The following is a 20,309-nucleotide window of genomic DNA, read 5'->3' as shown; positions in this document are numbered from 1 at the left end:
CATCTCCGTGAAGGAAAAATCTGTTTTTCTTAAAGTAACAGTTTGGCCCATATCAGATTCTTACGAGAGCAGTAAAAAGGAAAGAACTGGACCAAGAAGCAGCTTTTGTTTGACCTTGGAATTGCAAAGCCACATGATGCATCTTGTACATCATGTCAGGGCATGCATGCTGTAATTGAAAATATTAAGGAGCAGCAGAAAGATTGAATAAACCAGTGCTCATCCAAATACATGACTGATTTTAAAGTGAAAATTATCAAGTTTATGAGTGATTATGTTTAATGATTGCCTACATTACCAAAAATCTAGCTTTCATAAATCACATGGTTGCTTCTGCTATTACTGCCTAATAATCATGGCTTCATTTTCTACTTAATTAGATAGATTTGGCACGACTGCAAAAGTTGAAATGAATGAATGCTGGAAAACTAGAAACACTGGTAGGACAAACGCTATTCTTGTAGTTCTGTGAATAAGCAGAAAGAAGTTAATGAATAAAGGATAAATGTTTCTGTATGCTGAATTCTCTTAGAAACAATATGCAAGTATTATAGCAATAGGGGAAGAGAAGTAAGCTTAATTTCTGTTGGGTAAATTTAATAATTCATTTTGTTGTTTAAACAAAGTCTGTACAAATGCAATAATTTTTGTTTGTTTCTTTTTTATACTACAGGAGAAATATGTTCATTTAGAATCAGATTTCAGTCTTCCAAAAGTGTTGCCAATAAGTAGAAAAATACAAATGTACAATCAGATTTTCATCTTGTATAAATTTTTGTATCTCTTTGAACTATGAGGTGCCTTCACATCTATAGATATTTGGACAGTTTTTCTTTGTGCATTTTATTTGTTGTTTCTTTTCTTCTCATGAGGTAGTCAAAAAATGCATCTTTAACCTGTATGTTCATTATTTGTAGTATAATAAATCAATATGTAAAGACCACCGATATTTTTTATCTGTATTGTACATTTGCTAAGAAAAAATGCGGAGTAGACTATAATTAGGATTTGTAATAGGAAATGTAATTTTCTTCTCTCTTCAGATGGTGGCAGCAGAGGCAAAGGAGAGCATTTCCCATATGAACAAGAAATCAAGTTTTTTGCCAAAGTACAGTATATCTTTGCATATTATTTGTCAACATAGTAAGTAGTTGAGAAAGGATATGTTAGTGAACATGATTATCATTGTTTTATTTGCACCCTTCTGTGTTAACGTCATTGTTTTAATAATTGAAAGCAATAGTAATAAAAAATAGCTTGAAAATACTAGGGATGAAGTATAATCATGATAAAAATTACAGGATTCTATTCTTACTGTCTTTATTCTCTTACTCTATTCTATGTAATTAATCATGTGAATTTATAACCTCCCTACATTTTCTGTTTACTAACAGTGTAGTTCAATAGTTTCTTTTACAGTATTTAGGCAGCTAAATGTGAGCAGTGTTTACTGGAACCAGCCAGTTGTGTGTATCTTTCAGTGTTACCTTCCTTATCTGTTTCCTTGTTTTAAAACAATGCTGATGTCTTCTTCATAGAATCACAAAATGGTTGAGGGTCGGAAGAGACCTCTGGAAATTATCTAGTCTAAGCCTACTGCACAGGCAGGATCGAATAGGGCAAAGTTCTCAGAACTGTCCAGATGGCTTCTGTGTATCTCCAAGGAGGGAGACTCCACAGCCTGTCAGAGCAACATTTACTCATCTTAGTCAACCTCACAGTTGTGGTTTTTTGTTGTTTGTTTTAAAAAAGTCTTTCCTTATATTTGGACAGAACCTTCTGTGTTTCATCTTGCAACCTTTACAACTCTACCTAACTCAGCTCAGGTTGCTATTTGATTTCTTTGCAGCAGAGACACTGTTGATTTATAGTCAACTTGATGTCCATCTGTACCCCAGGTCTTCCTCTGCAGAGCTATTTTCCAGGCAGTCAGCCCTTACTATTTATTGATCCCTGGGGTTATTCCTCCCCAGATGCAGGACTTTTCACATTCCATTGTTGATCTTTGAAGTTCCTGACAGCCCAGTACTCCTTCATATGCCAAGGAGAATTTAAGAAAACCTGATTCTTGCTTCAGCACTAAAAAGCTTGTCTGGATCTTGCATGTTCAAAGTTCCTTTTCAGTTCATTAGTGAATACGCACAGGTAGGTATTTGCAGTGTTTTCTAATCCTCTTATATTTGCAGTAAATTGTAATCTCTTCCAGTACTTCCATAATGTACTATTTTCTGTGCTCATTGACTTTGTCACTGTAGTGAACCATGTACCCGAAAGGAAGCAATCATAAGAAAACTTCTGTGGAAACCCTTAATGAGCAAGGGTTTTTGGAGTTCTGTTTGAGAGCATGTAGTATTAAGTGCCATTAGTGTACAGACAGTTCCAAGGGCTTTTTTTAATGAAACCTCCCTACACTAAAGGCATGAACAGTAATAGTTGTGTCCATTTATGTAGTATTGAACAAATATTAAATTGTGAGGTAAAATGAAATGATGCTTCCTGTTTTATATTCCTCCTAAAGAAAACACAGATCTAAAAAAGATAATGTAAATATTTTTTTTGCTGCTTTTCGTGATGATATTTTAAGCATCTTAGATAATAAAGAAATTTTTTTTAGAAAATAGATACTAGATCAATATATTTGAAAGAGAAAAGACATTTGAAATCTCCTGTCTTCAGCGATGACTTACAAAGAGTAATAGAGGACACAGCTAAGAAAGCACTGAGATAACTGCTTCTTTCTGATGTAATTTCAGGTTGTGCTCCCTTTGATTGATCAGTATTTCAAAAATCATCGCTTGTATTTCTTATCTGCAGCAAGTAGGCCTCTCAGCAGTGGAGGCCATGCCTCTAATAAGGAGAAAGAAATGGTGACAAGGTAAATTTTAAAATAATATTAATTTGTATATGTATATGTGTCATTAAATGGTGCAATTTGTTGTGGGGAGGCGAGAAGTGGGAGGCTGAGAAACATTTTTACAAAAACAAAAATTAACCTTTTTTCACTGTCTTTTCTTTTTGAGAAAATTCATTGTGTGAAATGAGGAAGAGTCCAGAATTAAGGTTATGTGATGTTTTAAAGGTAGTGATGGTGATTTTCAAATGTAGGGAACTTAATTTATGAGAAACAATACATCTGTTGTATGAGATATATAATTGTGTATCGGTTCTCACTGTTGGAAATGGGTATGTTTTGAAGCAACTATTCTTGCAACATTTTATTTAGATTTAAAGGAAAATTTTTCACTAACTGAATTTCAGAAAGGTATCATTATTATTGTCCCCATAAAAAGTAAAATGAGAGTTATGTTCTTTCTCGTCTGAAGTTATCCATTATTAGACTTCTCGTCTGAAGTTATCCATTATTAGACTATCTTCCCAAAATGTTTTCACTTAATCTCATTTCTGGTTGAATTGAAACCCATTTTTCCTGTTTATAATGAGGACTACAAATTTAACACAGGACCATCTGTGTACCTGCATGGTACTGGTGTCACGGATGCCCCCATGGTTGTTATTGGGTACTGAACCAGGCAAAACTAAATTGTAGCTCTTCACAGTAGATAGGCAATTGATCATCATACATATATGAGGGGGTTTGCAAGATTGTGTGAATATTGAGTAGAGTTTCTAGCAGCAATACTGGGCATTAAAAGTTGCTTTTGACTGACATCTCATGAGATGATTTGATCTGGTAGCTTGACTGAATGGCCTTCCTCAAAGAACTGAACAATTATTTTATAATGCATGCATCTAGAGCTCCTGTATTTCTGTCTATAATATACTGGATTAGAACATTTTAGCAGTTGTTAAGTAAAGACTCTTCAATAAATCCCATGTCAAAAAAGGAAATATCAACGATTCTGTATGGATTCAGGAATTCTGCACTTATGCTGTCTAGCTGTATGCATGACATTCTTGAACATGTTGCTCATCAAAAGATCAGAGATGCTGCTGAACACAATTCAGGTTTTTTCCATCTAGAAGTGTCAGACAAAGTCAATAAAACACATGCAAATCTGGATAAATCTTGTGGAGTTCATTTCTTAACTGATAGGCTAATACAACTGCATTACGTAATCCATTTTTGAAAGTGTTTTTTTGGGCTGCTTTAATAGTTTGACAACATTTTTGTTTCTCCCATGCTCTCCAGATTGTAGGAAATTTTTGAAAGCTGAATTTTGGGTCTTCTGTTGAGTTTTTGTTTGGGTGAAAATCTTATCTAGACTTTCCTTTGAATTAAGGGCAGTTTCTGACTTCTGTCTTTTTCCAATGAAGATAAACTTACACTCTTTAAACTATGAAGCAGTATCATTTTGATTGTCAGCAAGTGCTACAACCATTCTTAGTTTTAGCAAACACATTAAATCTACACCAGTTCTAGGGGAACACATGAATCATACCTCTTTCTGAAATATCATGGAATTATCTTTTATGTATTTGTAACCAGCCTCTTCGGGAATCATTTTTTTGCATTTTTTCTCCATTATGTTACCTTAGAATCCTTGTATTTTTGCAGTTGTGTCAAATTAGTTCTGGACATGAGTCCAGAAGTACTAAGTAAGTACTAACCATTTGGAAACTGTTTTTTTGTACTTTTTTTTTCTTTTTTTCCCCTGAACTTACACTTGTTACACTGGAGATAACAGATTCAGTTTGATTTAGTGGAAACAGCATCTGCTGAATGTTACAGTAAGTTGAGTAGCATTTGTGTGCTGAAAGAAAAGATAGATTGAAAGCTGATTAATGTCATTATGGGAAGGGAAACAGGATTTGTAAAATGATAATATACCTGTATACAGCTTTTCTTGTTGGACTGGATGAACCAGAATCCTTATAGAAGAATATGTAGTATATGTCTGCCTTGTGGTATAGGTGAACAGAGAGCTTGCACCATGCACCAATTAGAATCTTTTCTAAAACAGGACAGTTGCTGTTGCTATAATGGATCACTATGCACTGGCTAATAACGTGGATTTGGCAGCACATTAATCTGACCATTCTGATTCTGGACATCACTGTTTCCATTTGTCACATGAGCTCTCATCTGTCAATGGAGCAACATGTGCAGATCTTATCCAAATACTGCAAACATGCTTATGTGTCTTTTGCTTTTAAATCAGTGGTTGCTAACTGACCCATATGACTGCAATTATAAAATAATTAAATAATAATTGAAATAGCTTAATGTGTAGGGTGCTCCAAAAGTAATTCTCCTATTTATTTCTCTGGAAACTACAGCAGATACAAAGAGCACAAGAACACGAGTTGATAGAGCACATTCTCAGCTACAAAACACTATTTTTCAACTTAGTCACCATCATTAGTTAAGCTTTTTCTCCAGGGATGAACAAGAATCTTCATACTATTCTTGTAAAAAATCTGCACCAATAAGGGTCACGCACTGTCACTATCACTGCTTCTGAAATGCACTGTGCTCACATCTACTATTTGGTTTTCTGAAACATTCAGCAGGTGTTGATGAATGTCAGCAGGTGCCATTTTTTCTGCATCGAGTCATGCAGTTATACGTAGTTGCTTCATATACGCTGACATGTAAGTATATACTTACATGTCAGATACCATGTGACAGACTGTCCTGCTGCAGAGCAATAAAATGTAATGGAATATTGGTGGAAGGTTCAGCCTGTACAGCCATATCACCACTTTCTGCCTCTGATGTCATGAACAGCATAATAAAATAAGGGTCATTACTTTTGGAGAAGCCCTCATAAACAGAGAGAGTATCGTTCACATCATTCTAGCAGATGAAGGTTTTTACAGCACAAAAATAGGACCAAAATTTATCACTGTTGGAGAAAATTCTCAGAGTGGACTGGGTTGTAAAGATTGCACAAATATCTCCTCCCATATTTGGAGGCCAGCTTAATATGGGTAGGGCAGTGTGCTTCTGCTTCTATGAATTAATGCAAAACTTCATTCTTTATTGTTTAGAATGGGACACTTCTCATCAGTGCAAAAAGTATTTTACACATATGAAATTAAATAATTGATATTCATTTGTGTTTACTTTTGACCATGTAAGGGCTAATTTTTCACATTAATTTATGTTGTTTCTCATGTTAAGTCGTATTGGAAAGCACTGTATTTAAAAGATTTATGCTGTGATCTCAAGATGGCGAGATCCAAGTTGGATTAGTTAAACATCTGCCATCAACCACTTCAATTAATTTGATTTCTTTACCTTTCATTTTCAAATTGTCAGTGACATCCTGAATAGCATCCTACCATATTTTACTTCTTAAAGCTTTAATGGTAATTTCCTTATGGGTTTTCATGTAAGACGCTTTTATATTAGTTAGCTTTGCTTTTAATTTGATTTAGTTTTTGTATTTTTTTTTTAATTACAATATGTGCTTGTTTAACCATGTTTGTTAAGGATATGCACTTAAAATTTCTTTCTTTAATACTCTGTCCCACATTCTGCTCAGATAATTGATTCTTTCTGCGTGACATCATGTTGCTTTTCCTGCTCATATATCAGCTGTTATTTTTTTCTTTCTTCCCCCTTCCTCCCTTTTATCTTCTTTTTTCCTTCTCTTTTATTTTTCTTTTGTCTTCAGCCTGTTCTGCAAACTTGGAGTTCTTGTCAGGCATAGGATTTCACTGTTTGGTAAGGAGACCCTTGACAAATACTAGCATGGCCATCTCTTGGTTTTATTTGCTATTTTTGCATTGCGTTATGTGTTGCTTTGTTGCATGCTGCATGGCTGCATGGCTGAAATGCACGGTCTTCACAGACCACTAATTGTTGAGGCTGGTAGATCACAGAATTTATTAAATGAAATCGAAAAGCTTTTGTAGTTACCAGTTTTTTGGGGTGGGGGATTATTTCATTTTCTCTATGTCTTAATATCTGGATTTCCTTCTTAAAAAAAAAAAATAAAAAAATCACTGAGTTAATTATAGTTACATATTATAATTCACTTAGAAAAAGCGGAGTATTAGAACTGCGCATTTGTATTGGAAACTTGTTACGAAAAATTAGTAGTGGGCTGAAATGCTTAGTAATGTTCTGTAGAAATCTTAAGTGTTCCCAGATGTGCTTTTATTCCACATACGCATGTCTACTATATCTCTGGTACTGTGTGAATCTATCAGGGGCTGGGTGTTTGTCTTACTTCGTATGAAAATCACTTAATTGAAGTTGATTTGAAGTCTCCATATAGTATAAGTACTACACGCAATGCCTGGCACAGTCATTACTCTGCAAATTTTTCTTATGCCATGATAATAGGACAGTTGAAATAGTGCATCCTATGACGTGTAGCATCTGTAATTAATGGGTGCACAGCAAAATTCAGCATTCATGCATATATCTAATTGGGTAATCATCTATCTGACTAAAATTTGATTAAGATAACATGCATCTAACTCAATTTCTACATATTTCATTCAATTTCATCAAAAAATGAAGAGAAGGAGCTAATTTGATGCAGCATTGTGGTGTTTAAAAAGCTTATAAACCATTACAAAAGCCATTAAGCTCAGAAGGAAGCGTAGAAGTTATTTGTGGACGTTGCTTTTAAATATGTTTTGGGATGAACTGAGTGGTTTTTATTGCTAAGTCAAAAGGTTGTAAAAAGAATTGAGTTATTTGTGCAGCTGTGCGGTGGTGTAGCTTTTTTCTGAAGGATGGAATATGTCACCAACCTGTGCATAAGCTATGGTTTGTACACAAGGTTATTTCTTCTAAAAATGAACTAGTTTAGGTATACTATTAAGTTTTTTATCAATATTTTGTTGTCGTCATTGCTGTGTGAATTTGTTTTTCTGATTATTTTTTTCTCCTAAAATGAATGACAATTCAAGTTCAACATTGAATTCAACATAATTTCTTTGAGTACTAAAGGGAAGACTATTTCATGTTTCAGCTTACTTAATTTCTGTTCTTGGGTTGGATTCAAATAGTAGGAGGAGCTAGAACAGCAGGTGTCAGATGGTGCATGATGTCTATCGTTTGGTTTTCAACTCAGGTTTCCTAGTATGCAGTAATTAAGTGAATACAAAATCTTTGTGCCAACACAGAAATATACTGTCGTTTTCCCATTAGTTATGACAAGATTACAATGAGACTCTGGAGCGTGGTTGCAACCGTGAACCTACTAACTCAAGTCAAAGTCATCTTACTGCTTGCCTGACTTTGACAATTAAATCATATTAGAAAATCTGACTGGATCAATAGGCCTGTGCAGAAGAGGAGAAAATGCTTTTGAGGCCAGCTCAGAGTACAGCTGGAGCCTAGAGGCTCTGTAAATGAACAAGAGTTGCTTGGTAATAAACTTTTCGGATGTTGTGAAATTTGCTATTTTATTGACATTCTTTACAAGCGTTTTATATTTATTGTGAATGCTGAAGATACAGCTGCATATATTAAAGTCATTAGTAAAAGTCCTGTACTGTAAATTCTATATAAGTCTTGATAAAATGAAAAGATAAAACAAAAATACCTTCTGGAGTGAATTTAGGTATCTGATCTGATATCTAAGATTTACAAAGATCATAGAACTGCAGTTCAGCATGGACTTATTATTTCTTGAAAGCATAAATTAGAATTTGAAAGTAGAATTTGACCCCAGTAATTTACTGTTTGTTTGAGAACTGCAATTTCTGCATCAGTAGGATTTGCATCTGAGAATTTGAATTTATATTTTCTCGATTTAAAAAGCAGGTTTCTGTGAGTGGCTTGATTCACTTTTTATACTTTTTATATATAAACCACTGGTGACACCTTATTTCTGTATGAATTCGTAATTAAAAACATCTGCATACAAGTAGTGCAGTGCTATGTTACGCGGAACAAAAGCCTGTTGAATAAGACATCAGAGAAGAATGGCCTGCTTTTGCTTCCTCATTTTGGCTAACTTTAGAAATTAATCAGAAAACCTCCAAAGAAAAGACAGAAGGCTTTATCTGCCTGATAGATCCTGAATTTGTTAGGGTCCTTCCCATCCTGGCATCAATAGCCATGGCATTTTCACAGTGAAGTAAAAATTCTTCCTTCCTGATACAAAAAAAAAAAGAATATTGCTGTCTAAAATACATAGGACATCACTTCAGATACTACATTGTGGTGCAGTTCTTGGGATCAGTGTTTATAGTAGCTATTGGGATACATTTAATCTCAGCCTCTTCAACTGATATTCTAGTATTTGCACATGTATCCAGTCTCCACTGATTTTTGTGGATGTTCAGTTATATGAAGATTTACATTAAAGACAGCTCTTGTTTAAGCTTTTATCCTCTGAATTGTATTTATCTGCTCTTTTCATGATTGAAAGGAATTTTATATACTACATATACATTTCTGCAATTAGAGTATTTCCTACCAAGCTTTCAGGCTTCTGATAAATAAAAATATATTTAATAAAAATAATGTTAATTTGATGAAGGTATGTATATACACATAAATTTTGGCAATACTAACAAAACTATTTTTATTAGAAACCCCCTAATTTCAGATCTTATAACTCAAGTTCCATAAAAAAGTGCTGCCTTCTTAACCTGAGCTCAGGTTGGAAGCAAACTGATTCTTGAGATGTTAACTTTAAAAGGATTCATTTCTTTTTTTAGTGAATTTTAAAAGTTCTACGTAAAATATGCAAAAACCCCACTACTTTTTGTTGTTGTTTGCTTTGATGAAAACAAGTAAATGCATGACATCAAACAAAAGTAAGACTCAGAATTGCCACAGAATCTAAACCTGCATTTCATAGCAAATTATATTTCCTAATTTTGTAACAAATCCTTTCTGAGATTATAAACAAAGGGAGATACTCCAGGAAGGATTTTTCATATAGTTTAGAAAGGCTGATTTCAGGGTTATGTTGATAAAAATGGCTAAACTGTAGTAAATCAATTTTTCATGGTCACAGAATTCTACTCTTATATCCAAGATGAACATGTGAAAGGCTTTTCCAGTTTGCTGAGCACAGTTATTATGTTTATTCCTAAGAAAAATGTTTTATCTCTCTGTTTCTTTTACAGTGGGTTAACTGGTTTCCCTCACTTGTTTCGTTAAATGAAATGTAGTAGTTTCTCATTAATTTGCCCATACCTGTCTAGCTTCCAAAATCTGCAAATTGCTAGGAACATTCAGCTATGTAAACCCACCTCTCGAACTGATTCATTTTTAAAAGTCTCCAAAATTTGCAAATTCTTCTTAAATAGGGAAAAGAGTTTGTATTATGTTGCTAAACTACTGCTACAGCTATTTATGGCAGATGTAGAAATATTCTTCAGAGCTGATTTCCAGTAAATTTAAACTAAATGATTCCAAACCGAATGTATGGTATTTTAACTAAGTGGGAGAGTGATTAAAACTGTAGTTTGTTACTACAAAACAAAATAATACTAAAATTTCAGGAGATTCAAAACTGTTATTCATCTTGCTTGAGTTAAACTAGTTGTAGAAATCTTGTTTTGGGGTGAGGCACTGGAGCGCTGGCTGTTTTAAACATGTTACCTTGCATAACGTTGTAATATTGGTTTAGAACATATTTTTCATACCTCAATAGATTTTACAATAATTTTATTACGGGAGGGGAAAAAAAACCCAAATCCTTCAGCGTTTCAGGTAACCAATGTTACTTTCTGGGAAATGGAATAAGTATCTCTGTACTCCACTGTAGCTCACAGAATATGCACACTTTGCATGACAGTTTAATCTACAGTCTATACTAGGGTCGTCTCGAGTGCTTTCCTCTATCTCTACTGTCATTACCATGGTCCTGAAATATCTTCTTCGTCAGTGCTGGCATTCATGTCACAAGAGCAGTAAAATAATAAAGAGAAAACATAGGAATTGTCAAAAATAGGAGCTGACAAAAACCTTAATCTTTACGGGTACAGTTACTTTTTTTTGTGTAGGATTCATTTGTGATTCCCCAGCTTTGTCATTTGGTTGTTATGTCATTGCATGACCATTAGTGCCAATGCAAAGAGGATGGGTCTGCATGGCTGACGGCAGTCATAAAAGCTGTGGTTCAGGTTTGTTTAATCTGCTGTGGGTCTACACTGCAACAGTACCCCCTAAATTTGGTAAAATGGGACAGCATTCATAGTACTGCGATAAACCTCCCACTCCTTCCTTGCAGCTTATCTTTTTAAATTTTTACTTCAGTGAAACAGCTGCTGCTTTAAATTTTATGTTTGCTGACATTTTCAAGTGAAATAACCACTGGTGATATAGTACAGCTGACCATATTTTCAGAAATCTATCTTAAGCTTTCAGTCTGTTTCATTTATTTATTCATTTTTGAATTGAGAAGCTTGAACTATAGGGAAGGAGAAAAAATTATTTTCATTTTTGCAATGATTTAAATTTCAAAAAAATTATATAAACTGTGGGTCAAATTTTTAAGTCCAAATCTGTCCTGGATTTCAAATGTGAACTTAGAGGTGGCATATAGATGCCAGCATCAGAGGCTGTGCATGTTCATACAAGGCATGTGTGTAAGTTCTCTTTTTACATCCATAACTGTAATGTATATAATGGCAGAAACTGTTACTCATGTAGAAAGCAGATCTGCTTCTTCTATAAATAGTTACAGCCTATTGGTAACTCTAGGGAGCTAACCTTTTTGGTGATGTTTTTTAAGAGTCTTCTCTTCAGGTCAGAGTTGCAAGAGCAGCTTTTAACTAGCTTTTATTTTCCTGAGAGGAGGAAGATAAGTGTTCTGATAAACTTGAATCAATTAAAACAAAGTTTATAAAATTAAATGAAAACTGGACAATACACTATAACTCTAATTAACCCCACTCTTAAGTGCTTCCTTCTTGATTGCCTCAGCTATTTGATGAGAGATGCTTAACTGCCTCTACTTACTGAATTTGTGTGAACAAGGATAAGACAACAAACTGCATGTTTTTTAACTTGCCTGTCAAAATTTTTAAAAAGTTGAATTCCTCTTCTTCTATATAATTTACTCCTTCATTAAAACCAAAGACACGATTAGCAGACTGTAGGTATGCTCTAAAGTATGCTCAGCTAAATTGGTGGGTAATTTTCCTTCCTATTTAGGAAATGATGCAACATCAATAGTCAACTGTCTTCACATATTGGGCCAGACCTTGGATGCCAGGTAATACTGAACATATTTCCTAAAGTACAAAGAGTATAACCTAAAAGAAAACAGTATCCAGTCAGATTTGTATAAGGCTACAGCATTTCAATGGTCAGGAAAGAAGTTACAGTACTGAAAATGATTTCCACTTTCAAAATAGGTTAATTACTTGTTTTACGTATCTAGATTCTGTCAGAACAGTATTTGTAAGTTACACTTCAAGTTTCAGTTCAGATCAGTGGTGTCAAGGAACTGCTGACTTGTTCTTCCATCTGCTTATAATCATGTGATTGTCTCAAAACCACGATAACATTAAAAACATTGTTTATGCTGCTTATTAAAAAGTAAATAAATCAGGAGTTAAGTGCACCTAGAGTGCACTGAATCTGTCTCTATGTCTTCATTGCCAAATTAATTCAGGTTGTATTTTGAGCAAATTATTCCCTGTCTTAAAAAGGATCTGAATTTTTACAATGTAAAACCAAATAAAAATCCTTATGTTGTGTGCCTATGAAACATTTTTTTCATTAGCTTGGTCTGCTATGAGGAGATTTTATAATCTTGGAAGATAAAAGATTTTTCTTCAGATCTTTGTCATCTATTTCATAGAAACCAAGACTAGACTTTATTCCATGCTTGTCTAATGAAATATTCTGCTTCATTTTCTTTGCATGTTATATACAGAACTGTGATGAAAACTGGTCTGGAGTCTGTTAAGATGGCATTGAGAGCATTTTTGGACAATGCTGCTGAGGATCTGGAGAAAACAATGGAAAATCTTAAGCAAGGCCAGTTTACACACAGCAGAAACCAGCCCAAGGGAGTTACACAAATCATTAATTATACCACAGTGGCTCTCCTTCCAGTGCTATCTTCATTATTTGAACATATTGGACAGCATCAGTTTGGGGAAGATTTGATATGTACGTATAATTTAGAAATGCTATGGAATTAATATATTCATAATATATAGTAAGTATTAATAGGCTCTCATTTCAATTAGAGAAGGGCAAAATTTTGAGTAAACCTTTGTGATAAATGGTCTAGAACAGTCTGCAGGTTTTAGTGGACTTTCTGTAAATTTTTAGATGTGGCTATGAAGGCTTAATTTTTGTATTGTCTCTACTATAGATTCACTGTTATTTTGTCACTGAGGAAAGTTACTTGAAGTTAATAGTTAATTTGTCTTTGCTCTGTTCATAACTGAAGATACACTGCTCAAGCAATGATTTCCTGTTATACATTCCCCATCTACCAGTGTCTGTGTCCAGGTGCATCTCAGATCATAAACAAAAGTGGAAAAAATCATTATTTAAAAGTCTTAAAGAATTGTTTTTGAAATTTAGGAGTTGTACTAATGGATTACATAAATAAATGGACATAAATATCCAGTTCTTTTAATAAATTATTTATGTAAAATTCAGGAATTTCCAACAGTATCCAGAAAAAGTGATCTATTACTACCTCATTATAAATATTGTTTTTTCAAGCATGAATATGCTTTGTTTATTTTTTGTCCTCTGATATTTTGTGTTTTGGATCTTAATGACAAGATTTTCATACTTTCTTCCTAGTGAGGTTTTTTTCATCATTTATTCCACATATCTCATGTTGGTGTTAAACTCTCAATATTAGAATTCATAAACTCAGAAAGCTATTATGCCTAAAAATTATGCCTCAGAAAAACCCAAATTATGCCTAATTATAAGATTATTTTATTTGTAATATTCTGATGAAAGGTATCTTGACCTGGTGCTTGTATTGCATTCACAGAGTAGTACATAGCATGGTCATGTACAAAGGTGCATTAGTGTACCCAAGGTTGTTGTTATTACATAAAAATACTCAGGTCTAAAAGATGAACAGAACTATAAACACTATAAAGAATGAGACTGTGTTGCTTTGATGAAGCCTCTTCTAGGCTTTTGCAGCACATTATGTATAACTTGTGTTTTAGTTCCAAAATTTAATTGCATCTTAGGTAAAAATTATGGCACTGTGGTATAGAATACAAAAGTTGTAAAATAAAAATATGGAAAGAATTGGAGTGTTGTCCTTCTTGATGGTACTTATATTGTTGTGACACTAGTACTACATATTATACTGGAAACTCTTTTTTTCAAATTGATGTTAAGAGGAACCTCATTTTCATGATTGAAATGTTTTTAATTTTGAAATATGATTTGGTGAAGTATTCAGAAGAACCGATGGGATTATTTCTCTTTTTTAATCCTTTGTTGGTCTAAAATGTAAATTGAGTAGATGCTATTAACTGCTATATTGGTCTAAATTTTAAAAGATATGAACTGTGATTAAAATAATTAAATACATATGTAATACCATTTTGTTTCCCATGTGTTGTATTAAATTCACTGGTGTTACATTTGTAAATCAATCTTAAAATTATTATTTTTTTTATGCTCTCAAGTACTTTATTTGGTTTGCCATGCAATTTTTCGAAGTGAAAGTGCTCAAGAAAAACTAGAGAAGATACGTTGATGCATTTTCTATAGCAATTAATGGTTATGCAATTAGAAGTTGTTCCTTCAGCGTTGCTATGCCATTAGTTTCTATTGTGACACTGAACGTTTAGAAGACTGTTTTTGTGTTTAGAGAATGGTTGCTATAGATTGTCCTTGATAGCTTAATGTCACTAATGCAGTTGTTGACAAAAGAATTTTAATGAAGTTTTCTCTTGATACCTATCATTTTTTCATTTCTTCAGTGGAAGATGTTCAAGTGTCTTGTTACAGAATATTGTCCAGTTTGTATGCTCTGGGAACCAGCAAAAGTATATACGTAGAGCGGTAAGATGAAAAATTTTTTCATCTATTTTTATTATCTGTATTTATATTCCATTTATTGAATATACGTACTCCAGAAAAGAATACAGGGAGATGTGGTTTTTGGAAACATGCATTGACAGAAAAAAAAATGTGCTCAGCTGAGCGGAATCTGCAGAACTTATTGCATTATACTTAAAACATTATATTATACATTGTCAAAATATATTACTTAATTCAACTAAAAATTACAGACAAAATAGTCTGATTTGATTAAAAGCATCATGATTTAAGGTCCAACTGAGGAACTATAAAAATATGACACTCAGTTCATCTATAGTTTTTATTTTATCTAAGTAAAAGTTAATTTTATCACTCAAATACAGTGTTAGCCTTATGTGCTCTTGACACATCAGTCTATTCAGTGAATTTTTTCTTAATTATAAAATCAGCAAAGCTGATAGAAATGTGATAGAACAGATGTCATTATTGTAACGGCTTTGTGTTTTCCCTGCATATTCCTCACTTGCTTTCCACAAAGTAGTCCATCTTTGACATTTTATGTCATGACATTTAATTCATCTATTAGCGGAGTTTGCTGTACTTTTCATTTTCTATCACCTTTTCTTGTGTTGATAACCTTAATAATGTACAGACTTATATCTTTGAGATGAGCACCTAAGGATAATCTGAAGACTGATTTACAACTACAACAGAGTGTATTCATTCAACAAAGTGTGTAACTTTAATGATGTTTATTAACAGGCAACGATCAGCACTAGGAGAATGCTTGGCTGCTTTCTCAGGTGCCTTTCCAGTGGCTTTTTTGGAAACTCACTTGAACAAACATAACATCTACTCAATTTACAATACCAAGAATGCAAGAGACAGAGCAGGTATTTTCAAAATCTCACTTGATGCTTATTAAAAGACAAAGTTCACTATGAATGTTTCTTTCATTAGTAAATGTATTTTTGCATACAGTTCGTTGTGCAAGAATTTTATTTTATTCTCTTAATTGCATTCTACTTTTCAAAAATGAATGGGCAAATTTTAGTAAAACTGATTGTTTTAAATTTTAAACATACTGATATTTTCATTTTGAGATACTATACCCAAAACATGACTTCAGAATCTATTTGTTATAAGGACTTTATACATTGTTAGCATCTCAGGTATAGTGTATTTGATGCTGAAGTTATATATTCTAATCAGTAACTAGTACCTCAGTTTTTGTATGCAATATTGAATCCCTAAAACACACATACTTGCAATCGAAGCGGAATATCTTTGCCTGTATACATAAAAAAATATAAAGTAAATGTAGTACAGCATAGTATATAAGCTGTTTTTTCTTTGTTGCAAATATGAGACTCAGAATAGATACATTCCAGTTGCGCTAAATATGTTTATTTTGTGCATATCTTTATGTTCCACTTTTGAAACTCTTGATGTCTTCATGCTAAAACAGTTGTGGAATAAAGACCTTTGTGCCACTTTTTCCAGAGGTAAACAGAAGTTATGATAGAACTGTAGAATCCTACGTGTGTGAATTGTAACACAGATTTGTATAATGACAGTGCATAGTGCCAGCTTATAATGTCGTAACTTTTATAACTTCACCTGTATTTAAAAAGAAGGACAGATATGAGACATTTTTGGAATAGTTATAATATCTTATCGTGCAAGTATGAATGCCCATGTTTACTTATCATGTATATTCCAGCTCTTCTTATGTATGTAGCAAGGCAATAAGCTTTGTTTTCTTTGATTTTCAAAGACATCTAAATTGATTTTACAAAATTGCATTGAGCTATTAATAAGGACACTAAAATGAATTTGTAAAATCTATTTGAGCCTAGCTAAAAGAAAATAATGTTTTTGGAAAAATACTATATCTAGCCTTAATCTGTGTTGGTCCGGTTTTATTCATTGGTTGTAGGCTACATTTTCAATATATAGATATCTATTTTTCTCACTGCATATCTATATCAGGATGTCAGTCACTCATGAGCTAATGGATGTACTTAAAGTTAACTGTACATGAAAGAAATTGCCAGCAGAAAAAAAAAAAAAAAAAAAAAGGAAATTGCAGATCCCTTTCAGAGGAAAGAACTGACAATTCAAGGTCTACCATTATAATCAAAAATTCTTCAAAAGTCATTTTCCCAAAATCTTTTCTATTCAGTATTTCAGGGAATGCTTTTCTTTTTGCTATTAATAAAGCCATTTCTCATGTTATGTATTGTGGAGAGATATTCATTATATTAATACTTCTTCAACTGCAAAGCTCATGTTGATTGGAATTTTGAAATTTAATCTTCATTTCATTGTTAAAACTTCCATTTTTACTATAAAAAGATTTGTTATGGAAGCCTATATATAGCCAGTTTATTGCTAAATAGTGTGAAAGCACCTATCATTTTATTTTATTTTTTAATTTTTCCTTTGTATCAGAAAGGAATAAATGCAAATGGAGAAAAAAAAAAAGTGGTATTGAGTATCACTTGGAGAGAATTATTTGCTTTCTGTGACTTAGTGTATTAATTTTGGCTTGTTTTTCTTTTTAATAGTTCTTAATTTACCTACTAGTGTAGAAGAAGTTTGCCCAAATATTCCTTCCTTGGTGAAGCTAATGGAAGAAATTGTGGAACTGGCAGAATCTGGTATTCGCTACACACAAATGCCACATATAATGGAAGTGATATTGCCTATGCTTTGTAGTTACATGTCACACTGGTGGGAGCATGGGCCAGAAAACAATCCTGACAAAGCTGAAGTGTGTTGTACAGCCTTGACATCAGAGCACATGAACACTCTGTTGGGTAACATATTGAAAATCATCTATAACAACCTTGGTATTGATGAAGGAGCCTGGATGAAGAGGTTAGCAGGTAAGATGTAAAAACAAAAAGATAAATAAACATGTATATATAATTGGAATATATATCTATTTATATGCTCTGAATTACTCCGCATTTATCCTGTTGGAGTTGGTTTAGAATAATACTCATATATTTGATTTTTTTTTAAAATAAGAATCTTGACAAATTAGAACTACTAAGCATAAGGGAAGAATAGTATAAGCAGTATGTGTTAATCTCTTAATAAATAATTTAAGAAATATGTTAAACTGTATCTTTTTCTCAAGAATATACACACACACATTCAGCAGTATGTTGAATGTAGCACATTTTCATTATATACCAGGTTACCACTTCCAGGCATTAGGAAGTTTCTTGTTCTTTATGAGACCTTGATCCTTAAAAACCTGTTCTTCTGGCATTTCTGTTACAATGAAATGTGGAAATGCATGTCATTTTTTAAACATGGCATTACTTCTTTGTGACATTTAACTTTATTTTAATTTAGTTTATTTATCAGCGTTGTAATCTTTAAATAGAAGTCACAGTACTTCAGTGTTGTAATTTCTGTTTTTCAAATAGGCTTTTTTTTTATCATTTTTCAGTACTTACTGTAGTAGCTGGTTACAGTTTGGATTCCTAGTTTATTGAGATCTAGTAACATAATGAAGTCTAATGATAAGTTGGTACTGGATATGTTACAAATGGTTTTGCACTAATGGTCCCAGATGAATTTAAGTTCTAATTTTTATGAGTAGATTTGCAAAAAAATTTGCTAAGAAGTCTCTAATGATGGGTTGATGGGTAGTTGAATCAGTATCATTTCTGTCTATGCAAGCCTTCCGTTGTCCTACTGTCTATGAGAAATATAAGCAGGCTGTTTGAGTTGCTTTGTAAATACCTAGAGCATCCTTTCTAACCCTACTTTAGTCAAGCTGAAAAACAAGGTGCAAAAGAGGAACTAATGTCTTGTAAAATTTGTGTGAGCACTCTTTAGCTGTATAGGTATCTGCCCGTGCATACCATTAAACAATTTCCACAGTGTTCAACAAAATTATGCAGGTAATTATCAATACATTGCCAAAATATCTGTAAATAGGCACCTCAGGATTTATGATCTTGTAGGATTGGTCTTTTAAATTTTTTTTTGCCCCCATAGTTACAAAGTCAATTCACTGTGTGAAATCCTGACCACATTTAATTCTTGGCAAAACTTCTGCTGATTTCAATGGGGGCAGGATTTTACTCTCTACTCTAGAAATAAGACACAAGAAGGAGGGAAAAGTAAAAGTTTTGTTCATATTTTGTGGCCAGCTGTACATTATAATATTGATTGCCTTAAATAGTGTTTTCCCAGCCCATCATAAGCAAAGCGAAGCCACAGCTCTTAAAGACACACTTCCTGCCACTGATGGATAAGCTAAAGAAAAAAGCAGCAGTGGTTGTATCGGATGAAGAGCATCTAAGAGCAGAAGGCAGAGGTGACATGTCGGAGGCTGAACTGCTCATCCTAGATGAGTTCACCACTTTGGCACGGGACCTCTATGCCTTCTACCCTTTGTTGATTAGATTTGTGGACTATAACAGGTATGTGGAGAGGAATAGGTTAATAAATCTCATAAAATCTTGTTTATTGATACCATATCTTATACTTGGTATGCCCACTACTGAATTAAAGTAGCTTTTACTCAGCCTGCAAATCTTAAAGTTGATCAAGCTGATGCTTTACAGCTCAGAATAAACTAGAGCCTTTATCAGAAGAGGAAAAATAGTAGGTCCAATTTAAATGTGATAAGTTACAACTAGGTTTATAAGAATTTTAAGAGTTCTGAAATAGGACATCAAAAAGTCACTGCTACTAGAAAAGGATTTGCATGCTTGGTTTTGCTGGGTTTCATCCATGTAAAATGTTGAAAATGACGTTCAATTATAAAGCCAATAAGGATCATCAGCATTTCTGCCCTTTTACCAAATTTTAGGGCAAAATGGCTGAAAGAGCCCAACCCTGAAGCTGAAGAATTGTTCCGCATGGTGGCTGAAGTCTTTATTTACTGGTCAAAGTCTCATGTAAGTAATTCTTTGGTAAATATATTTTAAGGTAGTTTTTCTATTAGGCTGTCAATTGTATTACTTATTTTATTTGAATAAACAAGTTAATTTCAGAGTTAAAAATGTAGCTGTGGAGGTAGTAATAACTTTGTTTTTTTGATGCTTCTTAAATGTCGGCCTAGTTAGGGGGGATTGATGGGTGTTTCTGAAGCATAATAGCAATGACTGGATGTTTTTTGTGTATTGTATTATTGTATAATTACTATTAAGCTAATTCAGGCCTATGTCCTTGCCATATTTTTAATCAACTTCAAACCTGTTTTATAACCTGAGTCAGTGACTGCCACGTTAGAGATAGTTGTCTTGTTAAAAAAGATGACATTTTGTTAAATTCTATAGTCTACATACTTGAGCCTCTAGACAGAGTTAGAATAAAAATTACTTTGAAAAGATCCTCAGCAGTGCTAGTAGAAAGGTTTTCTGAAGGAAGTGCACAGCTCTACTTATAGTGACTTAATTTGTGTTGCAGC

At 33.3% G+C, this 20,309-nt stretch overlaps 1 protein-coding gene across 1 annotated transcript in view; it reads left to right on the top strand.

Moving 5' to 3' along the window:
- The window catches only part of RYR2 (ryanodine receptor 2), a 355,102-nt gene that overhangs the window by 265,128 nt on the left and 69,665 nt on the right, over positions 1-20,309 (top strand). Inside the window, exons 61-70 of the mRNA XM_090135386.1 lie at positions 1,044-1,108; positions 2,754-2,875; positions 6,582-6,631; positions 12,041-12,101; positions 12,768-13,006; positions 14,809-14,890; positions 15,632-15,762; positions 17,440-17,760; positions 19,077-19,317; positions 19,710-19,797. Of these exons, the coding sequence (XP_089991512.1) occupies positions 1,044-1,108; positions 2,754-2,875; positions 6,582-6,631; positions 12,041-12,101; positions 12,768-13,006; positions 14,809-14,890; positions 15,632-15,762; positions 17,440-17,760; positions 19,077-19,317; positions 19,710-19,797 (1,400 nt within the window). The remainder of the gene's footprint in view (positions 1-1,043; positions 1,109-2,753; positions 2,876-6,581; positions 6,632-12,040; positions 12,102-12,767; positions 13,007-14,808; positions 14,891-15,631; positions 15,763-17,439; positions 17,761-19,076; positions 19,318-19,709; positions 19,798-20,309) is intronic.

Source organism: Phasianus colchicus, chromosome 2 (genome assembly GCF_987193195.1).
Source record: "Phasianus colchicus chromosome 2, bPhaCol1.hap1.1, whole genome shotgun sequence".
NCBI lineage: Eukaryota > Metazoa > Chordata > Aves > Galliformes > Phasianidae > Phasianus > Phasianus colchicus.
The sequence above is the reverse complement of the archived record's forward strand: the minus strand, read 5'-3'. Positions and strand labels throughout refer to the sequence as shown.